General features: G+C 43.6%; 3 protein-coding genes across 3 annotated transcripts; 2 read left to right on the top strand and 1 right to left on the bottom strand.

Annotated features, from left to right (window-relative positions):
* Window positions 1–527: 527 nt before the first annotated feature.
* On the top strand, window positions 528–3,201 carry LOC105187442 (uncharacterized). The gene is made up of 3 exons (XM_011148242.2): window positions 528–675; window positions 2,269–2,614; window positions 2,694–3,201. Exons 1-3 carry the CDS (start codon window positions 655–657, stop codon window positions 3,047–3,049), a joined length of 723 nt encoding a protein of 240 aa, XP_011146544.1. The 5' UTR covers window positions 528–654; the 3' UTR covers window positions 3,050–3,201.
* A 4,772-nt stretch (window positions 3,202–7,973) lies between these two features.
* LOC105187495 (extensin-3) lies at window positions 7,974–12,285 on the top strand. Its single transcript, XM_025304838.1, has 3 exons — window positions 7,974–8,171; window positions 10,325–10,810; window positions 12,030–12,285. The coding sequence occupies exons 1-3, from the start codon at window positions 8,157–8,159 to the stop codon at window positions 12,129–12,131; spliced, it is 603 nt and encodes a 200-aa protein (XP_025160623.1). The 5' UTR covers window positions 7,974–8,156; the 3' UTR covers window positions 12,132–12,285.
* Window positions 11,568–20,185, bottom strand: nes (lysophosphatidylcholine acyltransferase 3 protein nessy). Its single transcript, XM_011148239.3, has 8 exons — window positions 19,507–20,185; window positions 17,006–17,113; window positions 16,787–16,909; window positions 16,385–16,500; window positions 16,158–16,316; window positions 15,803–16,039; window positions 15,377–15,685; window positions 11,568–15,231 (listed from the first exon to the last, which is right to left on the bottom strand). The coding sequence occupies exons 1-8, from the start codon at window positions 19,607–19,609 to the stop codon at window positions 14,950–14,952; spliced, it is 1,437 nt and encodes a 478-aa protein (XP_011146541.1). The 5' UTR covers window positions 19,610–20,185; the 3' UTR covers window positions 11,568–14,949.
* Window positions 20,186–20,713: the final 528 nt, after the last annotated feature.

The following is a 20,713-nucleotide window of genomic DNA, read 5'->3' as shown; positions in this document are numbered from 1 at the left end:
ATCACTTCTATTATATCTTATTTACTTAAACGTTAATCACTCATCAGACTGCATACACGTTTTTTATAGAAATTATTCGCGTATACCTTTTCTACTCTCGCATGATTGTATCTCATTGTCAGTAAACATTTATAGCTGGTTACTTTACTAACTTCACCAACTATGTTATTTACACGCATAAGTGTAGCATGCTTTTCACATACTTACTACATTATATTCCTTGTTCGTGGTGGAAAATTCCGAGTGAAAGAATTTTCTCGTAAATCTATATGTCAGACAGAAGATGGTTTTATGGCGGCGCGGTGCGACGAGCTACCTGTTGAACTACTTAGAATTTGAAAGATTATGAAAGTCGTTCTATCCCAGAAAGGGGTAACGACTATCCCTTAGAGGAATTTTCAGACAGAACAATGTATCAGAGAGAAGACAAGTTTATGGCGGCGCGGTGCGATAAGCTACTTGTTGAGCTATTTGGAATTTGAAAGAAATTTATGGGAGTCATTTTAGCCCAGAAAGGGGTAACGACGATCCCTTACAGAAATTTTTTTACTTCAAACGCATATATAAAGGAGGGGTATTGTTTCCAAAGTCACAATACTCAGTGGACAGTAGACCTCGTACGTGCACTAGAGAACGCTAGAAGACTTGGGAAAAATGTTCGCGAAGTATACAAAGGTTAGTGATATACTTACTATAGCAATTACTACATTTTTCTTTTCCTTTTCTCTTTCAAAACAGAAAGCCATAATTTTGCCATGCTTTGAGTCATTTTTTGAGTCATTATATGACTTTACGTACATGAAATTGTAAATTTTCACGCATAATTCTTATATGATTGTAAACACGTATATAATAATTTTATATAATGTAGAATTATATATAATATTTTATTACACATATATGTCTGTGCACATGTAAGTCAGTCATGTAACGCGTTTCTCCGATTGCCCCAATAAGCTGTAGTTAGCGAATCATACGAAAGTCAATTTCAATTATAGTTCTGTTCACATCGGAGTCTCCATGCGAAAACCGCTCGCGAAGTAGAGGTGAAGACATGTAACGTTGTTTTAGAGACTCTACTCGGTGTACGATCCGCCAACACAATTTCTCCTCACTTCTACGCTAATCGCGAGTATAATTACGCTAGCAAGAGAACCTAATAAATCATAATTGCCGATAGCGTTCGTGACTGCATAGTTACTGCATATATACTGTATAGTTCCGTCTTACCGAGCCGAGCAGAGAACACAGAGAGATCTCCACGCGGAAGTGCCGAGTACCGCGACGACCTATCGAAGATCTCTGTTCGCACCTTCACGTTCGCGGTAATCGTTGATAGCAAATTGAAGCGATTCAATACATGGGCAATAGTTACGTCACAATCCTCTTTACTTCAGTATTAAATTTCGTGATGTTAACGCGGAAATTTGATTTAAAACGCAATCTTTGAGATATCCCTTCCTCGAAAGAATTGGAGATTCGCGTACGCAACTCGGTAACGACCAGTCACGCGCAATTATCACAGCGCGAGAAGACCCATTCAGAGAATTTTGCCGGTAGTTACAGAACAAACGAACGGAAAGGTGTCTTTGTTATATAAAAAGGTCTCATTGTCAAGTTGCCGTTACGACAGCTGAATGAATATATGTAACACGTGCGACTTGAAGCGTCGAAAATTCACCCAATTACCACTTGCCGCGTACATGACATGCTTCAGGAAGCTTGCTAAATCGCTAGCACTCGCTAATATCGGGCTACTAGTTACGATTGAAAAAAAAGAAAAAAAAAATGATTTTACGCGATCGCGTATTCCTCGTACGCGTACGTTTGCACTTCAAGACACGTCACGTCACGCACGGTCCATCACAGATAGGTGAACCGCGTCGGTTCCGGCCTGCTTTCGCTTTCGTGGTGTCGAAAGAATGGAATGGAATGGCTGTATAATCTACACGTACTTACGTGTAAATGAAAGTACGGAGCTAGCTCTCGGGATGTTCACATGATCGTACAATGACCAATGTTGGAATGACTCGAATTTTGCGATCGTGAAACTCGTGTTTGGTTCTTTCGAGAGAGCTCGAAAGAATATATTTCGACTATTTGAATTATTCGATCGTTGAAGCTAAATGTACAAAGCTATATCTGTAAATTTATGATACGTCCTAGCATCGTAATTAGTCTACAGAAACTCAAAGATGTCAAATTGAACTGACCTGGAAGTCAGGTCTTAAGAAATACGCGTAAAATCGAATTACCATCTTCTTCTAGGCCATACAATTGTTGCTGTTAGCTATCATCTTTGAAAGCAGCCTGTCATGGCCGCTTAAACCAAAAGTAACCGCAGGCACCAGTTCCAAAGATAGTTCCGAAGAAGATTTCGCTTCACCGAGCCATCACTTCCCTACGTTATCATCTCCATTTTCCTGCGAAGATGATGAGATAAAACCGATATATAGTCCTATAACGTCTGAATCTGTGTATGAATTGAGGCCCCCATTGGGGTTTAAGAGAAACGAACAATTTGGTGATCATCAAGACATCTTTTCAATATGGAGAAAGAAGGAATCGACAGCGCAGAAATTGTACGGACGTGAATCTGAGCATAAACCGCTAGGTGATAGAAACATTCTCTGTGAACGCGATTCCCTCTTTTTCAAGTGAAAATGTTTCTCTAAAAATCTTCAATCTTACAGAACAAAATACAAGCCCTACTAACATCGAGCAGACAACTCAAGCAATCCAGACGACTCAGGCAGCTCAGAACACCTTGAATTCTGTTCGCGATAAAACTAAGCATTTCTTGTTGGTAAACCCGAATGAACTCAGAGAGATTTCTAACTATGACGATGTACAAGAATTCATAAAATCGATGTACGATCGTCATGTCATCTTCTCAGCTAAAAATATAAGTCCATACCTGGCAGTTAAGCAGCCGGGAATAGACAAATTACATATACACGCAAGCGGCGATTCGTTAATGAAGACGCGTAAGCCATTGTTTGAGATGTTGAGAGAGAAGTTCGACCTTACGCCTGTTCCTGAAAAATAACAAGATCGTCGCATCGAAAACGACCGTCCTTATTTGACAAGAATCAAGAGCTATTAATAAAAAAGAAGTCTGGGAAAAAGGTAATAACGGACTCAATATATTCGAAATGATAATAAAGAAACTATTTGGGTGATCGAAATATCTACTACGAATCATCTTCGTCTTTTAGTACTCCTCCATTTCCTTCTCTGATCTCGTCTCGAGCATCGCGAATTATCTGATCATAAAATGGGACACCTGTTCGGCAATGCTCCATCGTGCCCGATTCACCGGACGAATTTCACCGTACGAATTTCACCATACGCGCGTAACATCGTTAACTTGCGAAAGCATAAGAAAATTCGAGCGAATGCACAGCGGACTCGATACAAACGACGCTGGTCTCCTCGACTTTCGGCTACCGGGATTCGGCAACGGATTCGCATTCGGAGCATTTCGAAACACGTCGAAGATCAATGCTACTCGCGCGCGCGCGCATACACAGGATATCGCAATATATAGGCCTACGTGTATATACAATTCACGCACAAACAAGAAACGCACAAAACGTAAGTCTCACGACTACGTAAGGTAAAAAAAGGAAAAGAATGAGATTAATCGCATTCGCGATGGCGCTCACGATTAGGGGAAAGAGAGGTGCTATTCGCGCACGATGCGCGACGATGTGTGTTCCGGTTTATCCGTTCTTTAGTGTGAATCGCATCTTACCGAAAGTGGATTTTGCAACAGCAACAGTGGCCGCAGCGTACTCGCCGTAATTAGTTTGACTTTCACCCATCGCGGCCGTCCACCGCACACAAGTGGACGCTACCGTGGCGGGGAGCGGAGGGAAGGTAGTCTGGTGGTGATTATCCATCGTCGTCCACGAGTAATCGCGAACAGCGCGAGTCGCGCGATTTTTCACACACGTACACACCGATGAAAAGAGAGAGAGAGAGAGAGAGAGAGAGAGAGAGAGAGAGAAAAAGAGAGGAGCAGCGGTGGATTTGGAAATCAATGCGCAAACATGCGAAGACGAGCGGCTATATCGGCCAAGGGCGGTCGCGAACTCTACCTTGGGCCGAAATCTCTTCGCCGCTCCATCTCTCGATCTCGATTATTATTACCATATACATTAACGGGTCACAGGCCACGCGAGAGCTCGCCGGATTGTAGTAGGTATCATTTAAATATCCGCGGCGGAAACGATAACGACCACGACGAAACGTATTAATGTACTCGGTGATCCCGTCATCCTTGAGAAAGCATAAATGGAAAGTTTTGGCTTCTCCGCAGTGTATCGAAAATTTCGAAAGATCGGCCGATTATATGGAGTTTTAAGTCGAAATCTAAGGGTGAGCGATCGTATAATGCGCGATTGCGACACACCCGCTCGGAGAAGAGGAGATTATACGAATATCGCCGTGTGTAACACGGCGAAATCCTCCTTTAACATTTCTACGCTCCGCGTTGCTACTATTCCCTACGCGAAACGCGTCACTTTAATGCGGCAACAGGATGGAGAGACGGACGGATCAGTCGGGTCAGTCGAGTGGTACTTAATAACGCGAGATGCGTTGTTGGCTACATGTGGATCTCCTATCCTTTCTACACAGGATATTACCAAAGAGGTGACCGATTTTTTTCGACTCGCTCTGATTAGAGACTCTTCGAGAGCTCTCGAATTTTAGATGATTCTCCTTGAAGAACTTGCTTAAGCTCAAAAGAAGGAAGGAAGTGCAAAGGTGCGCTTGACGACCCTACGAGAGAGGGAGGATCTAAGATTAAGGACTTCGACTATCCGACGATCTCTCCTATGTCTCTCCTTCTCTCCGTTTCACCGCGCCGGTGAAACTTGTCCCCAACGGCCATTAGTCATGTAACTTTCGTGTGAAAATTGCTACAATGTATTAATTAGAATCGAGCATCGATTCGCGCTCGACGTGTCCACCGCTTTCGCGCGCACTTTGTTCAACACCGATCGATTTTCACAACTTACAGCGTACAACTTCCGCGCCGAGTGGACGTTGAGTAATCGCTCAGATCGCGAAAGATTGTGCGCTCTTATCGAAGTGCGAGAAAGGCGTTAATCAGACGTTATATTGTGTGTTGTAATCACCAGCTGTAGTTACAGCCTAATTGTTTGTAAGTTGTTCTCGCGGTGTCGACTGTGGTCAGGATGGTCGACCGTTAATTAATTATTATCGAGATGAGGTAATTTCGTGTCATGCGAAATCGCCAAAGATAATCTGTACTAGAGAGAGAGAGAGAGAGAGAGAGAGAGAGAGAGGAGGGAGAGGGACAAAGAAAAAGAGAAACGAAGCGCCGGTGCTCTGCGCTACGATGCGATATAATAATAATAGAATATACAGATACCGCTGTGCGTCATACGCATCCGTGTAATATTGCACCGAGCACATTCACTCGCGATGCTCGCGATTTGCTCGCTCGCATCGCTGCGAGCAACGAACGGTATCGTAGCTCACACTCATCAGCACGGTCCCGCAAACCGCTTGACTCGCTCTGATACCTTCGGCCTGATACCGTCGCAGATTCTTCTTTCATGCTCCGCTGTGCCCGTAGTAGTAACGCGATCGCGCGACGGTAACGGCGAGGAAAAGAATCAATTTGTCGATTCATCGAGGCGCGCAAACTTTCCTCCCCCTCGAGCTGTCGTCTGGTAGCATTCTTCTGCGACAATGTACCTCCTCACGCTCTCGGCGGAGAGCAGTCGAAAATCTCAAGTACATATCGTGTGTCTCTCTTTCTCCCTTTCTCCCGTCCCTCTCTCCCCCCCCTCTCTCTCTCTCTCTCTCTCTCTCGATACACACTCGCGCGAACGCATCGCTTCTTTCGTAGAGAGTGTCCTTTCTATCCTTTATAAAGAGTAATGTCCTCCCGCTCTCGAGAGGGCCACTGACCTACATAGGTACGTGCGATTGTGTGCGACAATAACTCCTCCGTATAGCTTCCGCTCCGATCGTATTAAACGCGCGTGCACGAGCGTCCAATAAATAACGGCGGGACGAGGCGGATGAAATCAGAGTGAAATGCTGCGCGCTGCACGCGCGGCGCATATCAAAACTTTTCAAGCGGATAGATCCACCGTCGTCGTCGTCGTCGTCGAGCGAGTCGGCCGACGTTACGAATGCCGGTCATACCTTCGACATGCGATCGCGTAACTGCGAGCTACAAGACGCGAGCAAACGACTACCGGGCAACTACTCGGGCTCGATGTCGTACGCTCGTTCGTTGCTCTTTCTCTTTCAAGAGAGCTGGAGAGCTGCTTCGCTATTTTCGCTTTTCATTTTTGCGCCACTCTTGCGTCAGTCCGCACTCTGATTTCTATCCTCGACGAGGCGAGTTATCCTCAAGGGGCGATTTTCCTCTCCCTCTCTCTCTCTCTCTCTCTCTCTCTCTCTCCGCGCGCGCCGAGAGATCACGCTTTGAATTTAGAGATCCGCGCTATTTCGCAGACCATTAGAATCGTAGACTCTCTCATCTGGATCTCGTGGATTACGCAGCGACTCTGATAGACTCAGTAGTCATCGAGTGCTCCCTGTAAATTTGCAATTTACGACTTTATTTCCTTCGCCAGTTCAGTCACAACGCACTGTACGCGGCGCGTGCATTTGCCGGCGCGTTAGAAAAAAATCAGGCTCAGGCTGATCGCAGGTATCCTGTCGCCTGACGCGACAAAGTCTCGTTCAAAGGCAAAATCAATACGGCTCTTATTCCTCTATTCCGCTCCGTTCGCGTCCTGAACGCGTCCGACGACTAATCGACTAAGCGATAAAGCACTCGCGAAAGAAAGTACATTGGGTAACGAGCGATCGGCTAATGGCTAATCGGGTAACGGCCCGTGCGGATAATAGATAGATCGACAACACGGCGCGCGATGTTTTACTCTCGACACGCTTCGCTACTCGCGACGCGTTCCCCATAGTAAATAATGAATAATTCATTGGTACCATCGATCGGGACGGCAGTTATGTCAAGAGCGGTTTTATGTGGAATTCCTATATATTACGTTAGCGCAATGAATAATCTCGCTCGCGTACAGCGATTCTTACAGAGACGAATCCCAAATCGCCCGTCGGGCGATCGATAGAAATATGCATGGGAGTAATGAAGTATCCTTTTTATTAAGGAGCATCGCGTTGCTCGCGCGCGAGACTAAAAATATCGGCTCGCAAACGCGTTTTACGTAACACGCGTAATCGATGATTCCAAAAGAAGGGAAAATCGTGCCAATGTCACGAATAACGCGGATTTCTTTCTCTCTTTTGTCTCATCGCTACTCGAGAGCCCGCGCGTTGCGATCGATCCTTCTTCTCTCTCTCTCTCTCCCTCTCCATCCTTCTCAAGATATATTTTAAACCGTCGTCGCTTCCATGTTCGTTAATCCTTTTGACCGATTATCTCGATGGTCGTTATAATTCAACGTTGCCGGCAGTGCCGTTGCATAGTCTCTTCATCCGTCGCGAGCACATAAATTTATACGTTCGCATAAATTGCCGGCCGCGTCGTCGTCGATCGGATCGCGCGTAAATCGCGCTCCTATTTTTCTGTCGATGCGATACACGGAATGTGTAGACGGAAGAAAAATCGCGTCCCCGCGTGACCTCCTCGCGCGCGCGCGCGCGCGGCAGTTAGGCGGGGAAAATGTTCCGCGACGACGATGAATCTTCATTTCCGAGCACTTTCATTTTCTACTAAGCCGTCGCACCTTTGCTCCGCAGATTTAACTGAGACTAAACCACGACGACGACGACGGCGACGACGACGACGACGACGACGACGACGACGACGATCGACGGCGGCGGCAACGAAGTCGAGGAGGAGGCGACGACCGGCAAACGACGGTTACGACGGCAGAGGTGGTGGATCGCGCGAAAGAAGAAACCCCCTGAAGTGCCGCGTAACGACGCTACTACTACGTCCACCTTCCTTGTGCCTTCCTTTTCCGTAGGTATCCCCTCGGTGGCCTCTATAAAAGTTCGGAAGAGTCTCGACCGCACGCCACACGCGTGAAAGCTCGCAAGTGAAACGCCGCTCGTCGTTCTTCTTTTTCTACGTGCCTCACATTTCGGGAGTACATATCTCTGAGTCGCTCACGCGGGAGAGAATGCGTACTACGGTAGTAAGTAACGAACAAGAGCCTCCTTTATTATCTACACGATATTTGTACATTCCCAATTAATTACGAAAATACCTGTCCGTCCGGGGGATCGTTACTACTGTGCGAAATTTTCCATTTCTTTCGCTTTCTGCTGCCCTCCTCTCCTCCCTTGCCTCCTTTTAAGGAGGCTCCAACATAAAAGTGACGCGCGAGTGATCGTCGATTGGGACGACGAATATTTCGATAGAATAATTAATCGCGTTTCGATCGCGCGAGTTCTAATCGAGTAGAGGATTTCTATCACCGCCATTTCTATCACCTCGCCATTTCTATCATGCCCACTAATTACACGTGCGGACTCATCGCGCGAGTCAGAAAATTGTTTCCCCTCTGCCCCTCCCCCCCCCCGCGCGAAGCGACACAATGCTGCTCAAGCAGCGATTTTTCGCCGATTGCGAATTCCGCTCGAGCGAACGCGGCGACTACGAAAATTCAGCGGACGAATCTCTTCTCCGGAGAGACCGGTTGCTACGCATTCGCTGCGGTTGGCGCAATCCTCTTACCGAGCAACCGAGTGATCGAGTGACCAGGTGCGCTGGATGGGAACAACGCGCTTTCAGCTCGCCTTTACGAAACCGCGCCGATACATCCAATCAGTCGCATCCGATCACTTTGTGCCTTTTTACTCACTCTTACGATTTCCTTTCGGGGACGGGCTTCAGCACGCGTCTCGTTTCTCTTTTTTTTTGTTATTTAAAAATTCACACGCCATACGGTCGCCATCGAAAGATGATTCGCGCGAGACAGGCGTCTCGAAGGATTCCCTTTCTCCCTCTCTCTTTCGATTAATACGAATTTCATTTCGCAACGATCCCGCGCGTTACATCATCGCTCCTCTCCAAGCCATTTAAGCGGCACATCGCCAGTTACCTTTTTCGAACGATGGAAAGCGCGTTTTCCCGACGCGATGAAACCGCGAAAAAAAGAAAAAAAAAAAGAAAAAAGGAAAAATCCGTCGAGCGTGCGAGAGCGCGCATCGGTACGATTCTCGCGAATTAAAGCAGTTCGCGGCCAAGCAAAAGTAAAAGGATTCCTCCCGCCATTGCTCCGCTATTCACAGACGCGGCCTCGATAATTACGGCGCGAAAGAAAACAGCGAAAGCAGCTCTGCGAGTTTCGATGCGGCATACTAAAGCATGATTAAGTGATCGAGGGTCGTTAAGCGAATAGGAAGTCTCGCTCGAGCGGCGTTATCGCGCGCGCGTTGAAGTTATCGTCTTCCGTACTCTACTCTAATGGGACATGCCCATCGTGGAAAATGGCACTGAATTAATGAACCCGCGAGTCTTTCCCCGCGCGTTTCGCGGTGCGAGAAGGCACGACGAGTACGAGCCAGGACTCGAAGATTGCACGAACAGTCTCCGTGATTGACAGCCGTGGAGCCACGGCGTGACTTATTGAAGATCGCTAACGAGCTAACACCCGCATGCGAGTAATAATGTGTCACGAATCTCGTCGGACTCGACAGTTTTGCAACAGACTAGTATATAAATACGACAGTCACGATAAATCCGGTGATCCGTGGCGATGGTTTAACGCGTCACAGTCAATGGATCGTAAAGCTCAATTAAAAGCAACGAACGCGTCGCAGTTGTACAAACGAGTCGAATTTCACACGGAGAAAAATGTTTGCCGTTTAAAATTGCAAATGACGGATTTGCATCGCGGGTACTCCGTTAAGTAATACAGTTCCACGAATTTCATTCCATTCATTCATTTGTCGAGTTTCCACAACGTAATCGCGACCAAGTAATTTATTTCGCGTGTTATCGCGCGCCGTTAAAACTGACTTAAGGCACTCGCCTTTGCCGTCATTCGCATCGCACAATCTCACAACATTGCCGCTCGCAATGTTGTGAGAAAACAACGTGGACATTGAGATCAATGCGATTCCGCCAAACTCGCGCTATTTGAAGGCCGCAGTAGCAAATAAATTAAGTGTCGACGTAAAAATTCGCGCGTTTACAATGTTGAAGACCGAAAAGCAGCGTAATCGTGCCGGTTTGAACTAGAAAAGAAGAAAAAAAAAATAGAAAAAAAAGAAAGAGAAAAATTACTTAATCGATCTTAAAAGAGGATGACACGAAAATATTGACTTGTTCTTCTCTCGACAGAGCACGCTTCTCGTGATCGCCTGCTCGTCGCTGGTGCTGGCGAAACCGGCGCCGGAGGCTCCGGTGAGCTCGTACTTTCCACCCTCCGGCGGTGGCGGCGGCGGTGGCGGCGGCGGCGGCGGTGGTGGTGGCGGCAGCTATGGGCCACCCGCGGACCGCTACGGACCACCTCAGCAAAATCCGGTGATTCACAAGCACGTATACGTGCACGTGCCGCCGCCGGAAGCACCGGATTACAAGCCGCCGAAGCATGTGCCGGTGCCGTCGCCGCCGCAGAAACACTACAAAATAGTGTTCATCAAGGCGCCGACGCCGCCGACGCCGACCGCGCCGGCATTGCCGCCGCTGCCGTCACCTGACGAGGAGAAGACCTTGATCTACGTGCTCGTGAAGAAGCCGGAGGAAGCGCCGGACGTTGTGCTGCCGACGCAAGCACCCACGCAACCGAGCAAGCCCGAGGTCTACTTCATCCGCTACAAGACGCAGGTAAGATAGTCTTTCTTTCTTTCTTTCTTTCCCCGTCTCACGCTCGGAACTCTCAGGCGAGAAGACGAAGTCGAGTGTGGTCTTCCGCCTTGTGTAGTCCGGTTACTTCCTGCATCTCTTACGGTTCCGTGCGGCGATTAGCTCTTACGTAAACTTCTCACGCTACTCGTGGGCGCGAATTCAAGCATGCACCTGCCCCGTGTACTCGTGTGTAATATATCTTATCATCCGATCTCTGTAGTTGTAATACATTTACGTAATCCGTATTACGCCGTTTGCATCGTTGGCAAGCGCGCGCGCAACAAATCGCTGCTTTTAGAGGAACACGTCGATGCCAGAGGAGTTCCAACGGTCAAACGGCCAACGAATATTTCATCGATGAAAGAAAGAGCGAGCGCGCGCGCGCGCGCGAGAGAGAGAGAGAGAGAGAGAGCTCGTCTCGCAATTGGAATGTAAATTTCTAATGCTAATTTCTACAACACAGCGAACGAGGCGAGCGAATATAAAATACGCGAACGTTGAGCGCATCATAAATAATGTTCGCACGTCATATATCTCGGATAGGTGCGTAACTTACATTAACGATCCATCGCGGATTGCTTCTTTCCCGGGGATTATCGCAAGAGCAAGAAAATACGATTGCCAAGCGGTGATTCGGATAATCGTGGAAAGTTGCTCATTCGGCTCAAGTGGATTAGTCAACGGCGGTGCGAGCGAACGAGCTTATTGAGATTTCCACAACAAAGTCTCGATCGTGTAGAGATAGAGCTATTATCGTTTATATTGTATACACACTAAATGCTATAACTCGTCATTACAAAAAAATATATATCGTTATACACGCTGCGTTTCTTTTTCTGCTTGCTTAATGAACTACGCACATCGGATCGAAACTCATTCACTTGCCGGTCGTAGAGCGGTAATGCTCTTTCCCGTAGCATCGGTTACAACTACTATGCAAAATTCTCTCTATGTAGCTAGCAATTATCTGAAGAGAACGCTCGATCTCCATCTACGCTAGATATATGCGGTACTGACAAACTCGTTAAACGCGCGAATGTAAGACTAGACGCTTAGATCCTCTACCGGTCGTAATCACAGAAAAGGTCAAGGCCGCGCGCGACGCGCGGTCTACGGTACAAAAACTCTAGCGTATTACACATCTCTCGTTCTCTCTTATCATCATCTTCCCCTGCACGTTTATTTTTATGCATTACAGAAGGAAACGCAAGGTGGCGAGTACGGCCCACCGGGGCATCAACCGGGACCAGTCGACAGTTACGGTGCACCAGGACCGCAGGGTCCCAGCGGGCCGTATTAGAGTCACGCGTACAAAGAATTCCGCGTCGGATCCGTGTCGTAAAACTCGACATTCTTCAGAGAGAAAGAGAGAGCAAATTTTACGGGGACTATTTTTCTCGATCATTACTTCGCAGCGTGACGCGAATGCAGGTCCGGATACCCGGCGAGAATTTCACACATCGCAGGAAGAATGTCAATTATTTTTCTCGCAGGATAGGCCGTGTAGTATTCACAGGAGTAAAAGTACTCACAGGCAGACGTGATATTCGCGTTGTCGAGCCTATTCACGACGTTCCGCGCACGTACGCATGGTTCTCGAGCGACTGACCGTATAATACCGGGTTACATTACTGGTAGTAGTTACTCTCGCAAAAGAAATGTAAATGAAAATCATTTCGCACGAGACAACGATATCTTTTTTGTATGTATCTCTTAAGAAAATAATTGAAAAAAGAAAAAATACATTTTTTATATCAAACAACTTCTGGCATAATTGATTCGCCAATGTCATCCTAATCCTTTTTCACAGATTCTTTACATACCACATCGAGCTTCTCGTTTTGTCTTTTAACAGTGTGATACGTGTATAATGTTCCTACATTAAAACGTAAGATATTAAAATACTCGGAAAGGAAATGAGACACACTCAATGACATGTTTTCGGATTTTAACATTAAGGACGAAACAAACAAATCGATAGTTCTTAAATACCGCCAGATTCATATGTGTTCGCGCTTATTAATTCTAATTCTATATAAGAATATCGCATTGAGGAAATTGGTTTCAATTGTTCTACAGCCTCAATTCTATCGGCAGATTTATACCTTGTTTTAATATGATTTGGATATTTTACTCTCGATATAGCTGATGATCTAATAAAAAAACTTCCAGGAATTATTAAAAAAAAAAAGTTTTTATTTCAGAAATTAGTAGAATAATAAAATCTCTCTCGTTAAATTATCATCCGCGGCCCAAAGTGCACATCGAGAGAAAAATATCCAAACCATATTGAGAAACCAAGTATATATTATGAAAAAAAAAAAAAAAAAAAACTTGATTATGCCTACATGTATTATTTATTCAGTTATCTAAAATCTTGCAACTCGTTAATATATACGCGCGATTATGTTGAAAATGTCAGAAACTGGTTCTATCTTTGATCAATAAATGGACGTTGAAGCAAGAAGTGGTAATACTACCAATTAATTGCCAATCTAATTCGATCGATCAATAAGCGCGTACGTCAAGATATTCAAAGATCGCAAGGTATACCAGTATCTGTACATTCTTCACTTATAAATTATTAACTATTGTTTAATTTCGATGATAAGGGCTGTGCGCGTGATAAAAGCCACATGGCCACATCGCAAGATGGATAGATCGTTGTTAGATTTTTATGAGAATGTATGCAATTTGCGCGAACATAAGAATGAGAACCGTCTTTCTCGCGATATTTTACATACTTTATATTAGATAGATGTATACGCAGAGATAGATATAGAGCGATCAATAGCATGTTACTGAAATTAAACCGTTATGTCTCTTTTCTCTACTGCATCAGGCATATTTGAAACTTTTTTTCACACGTGTAAATTTACAATTTTTCGTCGCAGGTAGATTATATTCTCCATCGAATATCTCCTTCGACGCAATTTCAACATTTTAATCGACATTTTGTAGGTACGGAAGGCACCCACTCGAGTAAAATCAAATTTCCCTTCGTCGTATTTATATCTGGAGTGATATGATAGTTGATAAATTGCGGAACACTGCAAATAAAAATTAGAAATTGCTATCGGTGAGATAAATACTTCAATTTTAGCACGCATACTATGCATACTTATTAGATTATAACAGTTTTGCGCTCTCGGTTACTTTGCGTTTATAAAATTACATCATTGTATTTTGCGATACAGTTGCCATAAGCTTATTTCTGCGGCTGGACGTTCGCCATTCTTATCGCGATACCTAAGTACACGTAGTTGCTCTTTCCTTTTTGAATTTCTTTGGAATATTGGAACGTTTGACTAGCCTGCACGATAATACGGTTATCATAAGCTACGGTATCATAAGCTACAATTCGTTCATATCGTTAAACAGCACAACGCGTAAACTCTACTATTTGTAGTTTGTACTGCAACCAACTAGATAGGTAAACTTCAAACAAACGTATATATAGCTAAGTACTATTACAAACTCAAGAAAATATTATTGTACCACAAGAATAAGGAAATGTTTGGAATTGTCATCATGTTGTTGGGATTTTTCGGATACATGCTTTGAAATTGTAAAAACTTTCAAATACAGTCGCGCATACATACACACACATACAATTCCCGACCAGCGGAATTTCTTTGAAATAACGCGTCAGTTTGTGAGTTCTTAGCTATGTATTATTACTCTCTTATGCAGAATATAAGTATCCTACCATTATGTATCGTATTTCGCTTGAGCGACAGATATTATTCAACCAAAAAACTTTTCAATCTTAATCCACAAAATATTCGATAATAAAAATTGATAAATTAAACCTCCACCAAAACAATATCCTATTATATATTCTTTTGCTAAAAGAAAAGAATTACACTTTAAGAAATTTGTGATTGCTACGAAATGCGATAATAATGACCATGTGTTCTCGTATGTACCATATCTTCCGCTAGATATGCGTTATCACATTCTTCCTGACACGCCGAAGACTAGGAATAATGTAACTGTACACCAGTGTTCATTCTTTACCGCAGCTATGCTTTTTTTGGATATCAATTCGTAGCGATTCAACTCGAGCGACGTATGGAGCAATATTTCAATATTGGCGCAAAAAAGATCCTATAGTCTTATTCCTCATGCGGTCGTTGACGTTCATGTCTAGGACCGAGCAACCGTTTGATGAACGGCGCAAACAACGGATAAGAAAAGAAGAGCACATGTCCATAGTAATATAAACTAGCGTGAACTTGATTATATCGCGGATATGACAGCAGTACAAACGCTAGGAGGACATATCCCATGACAACAAAAGTATAAAGCTTCAAAAAGATAAACGCGAGAACGCGCGCTTCCCAACGGGTCTTCAACATCGTTTGCACTTTTTCGCTATTCTTTAACACTGGTCCAATCTAGAAGAAAACAGAAAATGTAGAATAAAGGTCTTATACGTATGCGCGTATGTGTACGTGCGTGCTTAAGAAAGAGAAAGAGGGAAAACGAATGGTAAAGCAATTTTCTTAGAAACGTGCGTATTACAATTAGTGATATACTTACGTCTCGTTCAAAATATGTCACAATAAATTCCATGAAAAAACAGTGATAATATCCAGAATGTAAACCATGCCATAGAGCGAGGAAGAGCAATGTCATTATCTGACTGTATATCTTTGAGCCCAAGAACTTCAACCTCTTGTAAATATATTCTGCACACCAGTGATTAGTGTTGATATTGAAAGAGAGAATATAGTGATGCATCTGTGTGGCAGTTTCAAATGTCCGCAACTTGACGTTTGCGCAACCATCCCATTTTATACGACCGTCGGCGTCTTTTCCATTGTGAGTTAAACCAAAGGTGATACATACCTAAAATCATCGATAAAATGCTAATTTTGTGTATTACGAATAAAAGGCAATCAGAATTCGAATCGATATACGATATACGATACATTTTTTATTAATATGTTTCTTTTGATTACATACTCCTTCTGTAATCAGCCAGCAGCTAACATATTTGTAAAGATTAATTCGACCCCAAAGGCCAACGAGCAAGCATTTTTTTATTAAATTTTTCTTCTGGAATGACGGTTCAAAGAGATATTGATCGGAAACATAAAGTGTCCCGATTTGAAATATCGCTACATATACGAATCCGATGAAAGCTCGCGACAATCCCGCCCACACACAATCCGGTAGTTTGATGGCGCCAGTTTGAGAGTCCTGAAATACGAAGTGTGCTACTTATCGAAATAGATTCGCATTTTCTTATGCAGTTTATAATTAAATCAATAAGCCTTCGCCGAAAGCGAGGGCGATACTGATCAATTTGATAACGTACGCGTTCCGTAAGCTGACCATCGACAAAGTCCAAGTATCGTCGCATACTGAACTGCGGTCCGATCAAGAACGCGCCGGGAAAGTAAGCATACGCCGCGATTTCTAACAGGGACGGCCGTTCCTTCAAAGCCACCCGTTTCTGAGTGTCGGACAGCTCCTCCTACAATACAGGATGATTGTTACACCGAAATGGATGTTCAATAGTTAGGTAAGAAATATTGTGCGTACATCACGTCTTTGTCCATCCCATAAATTAAATGCGAGTCCTATTAATCTAAGTGTCAACACGCACTGCGGCATTGTCCACTTTATGTCATAATCTTGAGTGCTGGTAGTGTAGTAACCTGCATTAGAAAATTAGTTTGTTAAAGTTTTTTTCACAGTTTTTATTTAAGTTCCTCGTAGCTTAAAATTGCTAAGAATTGCTAAGAATAGGTAGCGGAAAATTTTATTATTTTAATGATAAAAATGGACAATTAAAATATAATGAAATAATGCCTAGATAAAAGTATTATAACTGACTTTTAAAAATATTTAATACGATGAAAGAAATTGTTTTTCTTTCTTCAGAGATAAGGTTATAACAAATTAGAGTCATGAAAATTTTAGCTCGATATATTATCGCTTTACCGTATAGTAGGTACGTCATGTTGAAGAGTAATGTTATTACAACAGACAGTCCGGTGCTGCCGAGGATTGTTAAAATTAAATACGTTGCACATACTGCCGTTGATGAATGAAGTATATTCAAATCTGTGAAACAATTACAAAGTTAATAAGTCGGACATTAGCATGCAACTCGCTCACTTCTTAATACATAAATTATAAGATATTGCTTCGTTCAATTACCGTAATTCCAAAAACCAATTGAGAGACCGCACGCTATGAAAAACAAATGCTGCCGAATAGGATCTTTGCCGTACAGTGTATATCTATGAAGAAGCGCAACAGGAAATCCTGAAATGAAAGTTCGTGCTATTTTTTCAATCATCATAACTCAACATTCATTATCTCAACCTTCTTATCTCAATAACTGGCGCATCTGAATTTTGTACTGATTTTTGTACTTGTACATCAATTTCAAGTAAAACGATAAAATGAGTAAGACTATTCTAGGCGTGTAAACAAATTCATGAACGCACAATTTAATTTCTCGAACACCGACCTATCCCTTGTTTGTACGAAATAATACTTCTATTCATAGATTAAATCTCAGATCAAACATGCTATCTAAGTATAGAAAATTGCGATGACATCAAGTTGATAAGAAAACCTCATTTTTTTCATCATGATTCTGTCATTTTAATTGTGATTTTCTTTTCTACTTGAGTGAATGGATAAATTAATAAAAGTATATACATTTTAATAAAAATACGAAAGAATTTTTTGTTAAAACTATTATGAAGTTGCTTTCACAAAACATTGTCTTTTGCAAAGTATCGTGATAAACAGAGAAATAATATATCAACTTAACGCTCATTCTTAATAAGTAATAAGAAATATCGCAACTCCATTATTACCCACATTTACCTACCTACTGTTTTAGCTGAACGCAATAATAGCTATTTGTAATGCGTTTAAATTAGCGTAAATTGTGCCAGCAGGCAACAATCCGAACTAGATCGCGTCTGTCCGATGATAACGAAGTAGTACATAAGGCTTATATAACAATATATGATCGTAAAAATAAAATATACGCACAATGCACTATTTTTACATCATGTATTCGAAATTTATGTATAAGCGTTTTTTGCTCGCGCTTGTTTTCGTGTAATTTACCAAATTTATGCCGAATTTAATGCAACAAATTCTCACATCATTGAGTAGGAAAACAAGTAGTTCAAACAAACAAAATTATTAGTCTGTTAACGATATTAAATGAACCGTGTATATTTTGGCGCTGAACGTGTGGGATGAAACGCGATTTCTAACATCGATGACTTGACTTGAATAATGATGTCTCGAGTTAAAAAATACATTCGCGTTTACGATGTGACATAAACAATGACAATGAAAATCTTCAATGACACAGCATGAAAAAGTATCTACTACATATTAATGATTAAATGAATGTGGGAGTTCGCGATGAATCTATAATGTTATGGGTCATTATATTAGCTATGAGCACGGTGTATTTCTCGTGCAGGGAGAGCGGAAGACAAACGGTTATACACCGGCGATAGAGCCGTGCAAATATGGACGAGATTTCGATTACTTTAGCATGACGACTCAATCGCTCCTTTAAATAGTTACGATTTCTAAAACGAAATTGTGCTTGCACCGTTAAATAAAATCTGACTATTTTGCATTCACTTGGCACATATCATTGATCATATAATATTTATATAATTTTCGGCTATTTGTGCGACGCGATGCACGTTCTATAGATTACCGTAGTAGTAGATAATTTTAAAAGCGTGTATAGACCGAACTATATACGTGTACTAAATGCGTCCTTCTTCGCTGCGCTTTCCACGTTCTCTCTCACCTGCATTTTTGTAATTTCTCTTGAAAGTAAAACGCAATATCGTATCTCGTGTCATAAAAAAGAAAAAAAAACTCATGCTCATACCCAAGTAGAACATAAAATTATGATGTCCGAATTATGATGAAAAAAAATGAGTTTTCCTTATCATTTTGAGGTCATCACACATAATTTTCTATTTTACCTGGGTAAAGGTTATGGTCTCAGGCTACTCAAGATTTGACTTAAGGCAAAATGTGAAGCAGAACTATATTTAGAGAATATTCGAACGATCAAAATTGCATCAACAGTAACATACTTATTATTTTTAATAGTTTGCTCACGATATCGAAAGTAACAAGACATCGACCAAGCTCTTATCGAGTTGTCGAGGAATCGATTGAGATCGAGATGGGATGTCTTGGCGAGCTAAACTTTCAGACTTCATGTCGAATGAACACCGTGACTGTAACACTCGACAGATTTCACGTCAAATTCACTCGAATGTCGCTAAAAGATAAAATAATATGCGGCTGAAACGGCACAACCAGCCCGTATAAGACACACGCCTCTACAGAGATGTTCGAACATTCGTCGTATTATCTATGAAAATTACAGATCGAGAGAGATCTGTGCCATAAATGTCTCTGCCGCGAATGTTGCACGAACTACGACCCAAGTGGAGTATAAAGTCATGATGTGAAAACGACAAGGAAATAACTGAATAATGATGAAGCAATTTTCCTCATTATTATTTTAACGTCATCGTGATTTTTCATTTTGCCTAAGAACTGAACTGCCTGAGAGCTCTGTATGGCGGCGGTATCGAGGCAGGCATCGATGTAAGAGGAAACGCAAAAAATGCGAAAAACAAGAAATGGCTTACCTAGCAAAATCGAAACGAGCAGACGCAGCGCGGCCTCCGGGGCGCCCACCAGCGTCGACAATCGCGCGAGGCCGCCCGAACTGTACGCCACATGACTATCCATGGCCGATAACGATGCGTACCACGTGCGTATCGTAGCGAGTATCGTAGCGGTCGACCGGTCTGTTCGTTAACAACACATGTAATCCCACGTACGCGTGGGACCCTCTCGGCGCTCTTCGATCGGCGTGGCGTAATAGACACTGAGGCCGCAACATACACTTTGATCGCTATTTCGCTCACGACTGCTTAGAAAGGCCCGCCGCCACCGTCGCCAACGTCGTCGTCGTCGTCGTCGTTACGATCGCCACTGCGGATAACCTTCACTGTCGTCGACCAACCACCATCACCAATCGCTGTCACTACCACTGCTGCTGCTGCTTGCCGCGGCGGTCTTTCTTGCGCTGTTGCATCGACTCCATTGTCGTCGCTGTGCGCGACGGCATGGGGTAACAACGATGTGCAGCCCGAACGGTGGGCGACGCGACTGTAGAGGATAACATCGCCATCTTTCATGCAAATCAAATTAGGACATTGGGCGCTCGAAAGATCCCGCGCGTGCGGCTCGATTATTTCGAAACAAGACGCGGAGAGATGGGAATGAAGAGGTAGAGATAGAGATAGAGAGAGAGAGAGAGAGAGAGAGAGAGAGAGAGAGAGAGAGAGAGAGAGAGAGAGAGAGAGAGAGAGAGAGAGAGAGAGAGAGAGAGAGAGGAAGGTAGAACGAAGTTTGACCCAGCGAGACCGTTCGCGTGTTTATCCGTAGCGCGGCTCTCACGCAACGAGCCAACTGGGACAACCGGGAGCGACTGAGGTCGATGTATAGAGTCGCGACGCTCAGGGCGAACAAGGGCGGGTCGGCGCGGGCGAACACGTTGGGAACTAGCGTCGCACGCGCCTCACTTCATCCCGGACAATCGATCGATCGCAGGCACGCGAGAATCGAGACGGCGAATTGAAACGCGCGCTTGCGCACTGGCGCAATGGTGGCGGCTGACAGGCGCAAGGTCAAGTACAAGGTTGCCTTTTAACGCACGTAAGCTAATACCTGCCAAGGCAGGTGTGCGCTTCATCCGACGGATAACTCCGACGGATAGTCCAAACGTTTCACAGACGGTGAATCATTTGCGATTTACGCGATAACTATCCGAACGTCTTACAGCTGATG

This window comes from Harpegnathos saltator, unplaced genomic scaffold (assembly GCF_003227715.2).
Source record: "Harpegnathos saltator strain DR-91 unplaced genomic scaffold, Hsal_v8.6 scaffold650, whole genome shotgun sequence".
Taxonomy (NCBI): domain Eukaryota; kingdom Metazoa; phylum Arthropoda; class Insecta; order Hymenoptera; family Formicidae; genus Harpegnathos; species Harpegnathos saltator.
This window is presented reverse-complemented; position numbering and strand designations above follow the sequence as displayed.

Coding starts and splice junctions, on each gene's coding strand:
- LOC105187442 (XM_011148242.2), top strand. CDS start 655: ATGTTCGCGAAGTATACAAAG. Junction 676..2,268: donor TGTTCGCGAAGTATACAAAG/GTTAGTGATATA, acceptor ATCTTCTTCTAG/GCCATACAATTGTTGCTGTT. Junction 2,615..2,693: donor ATCTGAGCATAAACCGCTAG/GTGATAGAAACA, acceptor TCAATCTTACAG/AACAAAATACAAGCCCTACT.
- LOC105187495 (XM_025304838.1), top strand. Junction 10,811..12,029: donor TCATCCGCTACAAGACGCAG/GTAAGATAGTCT, acceptor TATGCATTACAG/AAGGAAACGCAAGGTGGCGA.
- nes (XM_011148239.3), bottom strand. CDS start 19,609: ATGGATAGTCATGTGGCGTACAGTTCGGGCGGCCTCGCGCGATTGTCG. Junction 16,040..16,157: donor ATGGTCAGCTTACGGAACGC/GTACGTTATCAA, acceptor TTCGTATTTCAG/GACTCTCAAACTGGCGCCAT. Junction 15,232..15,376: donor TGACATATTTTGAACGAGAC/GTAAGTATATCA, acceptor GTTTTCTTCTAG/ATTGGACCAGTGTTAAAGAA.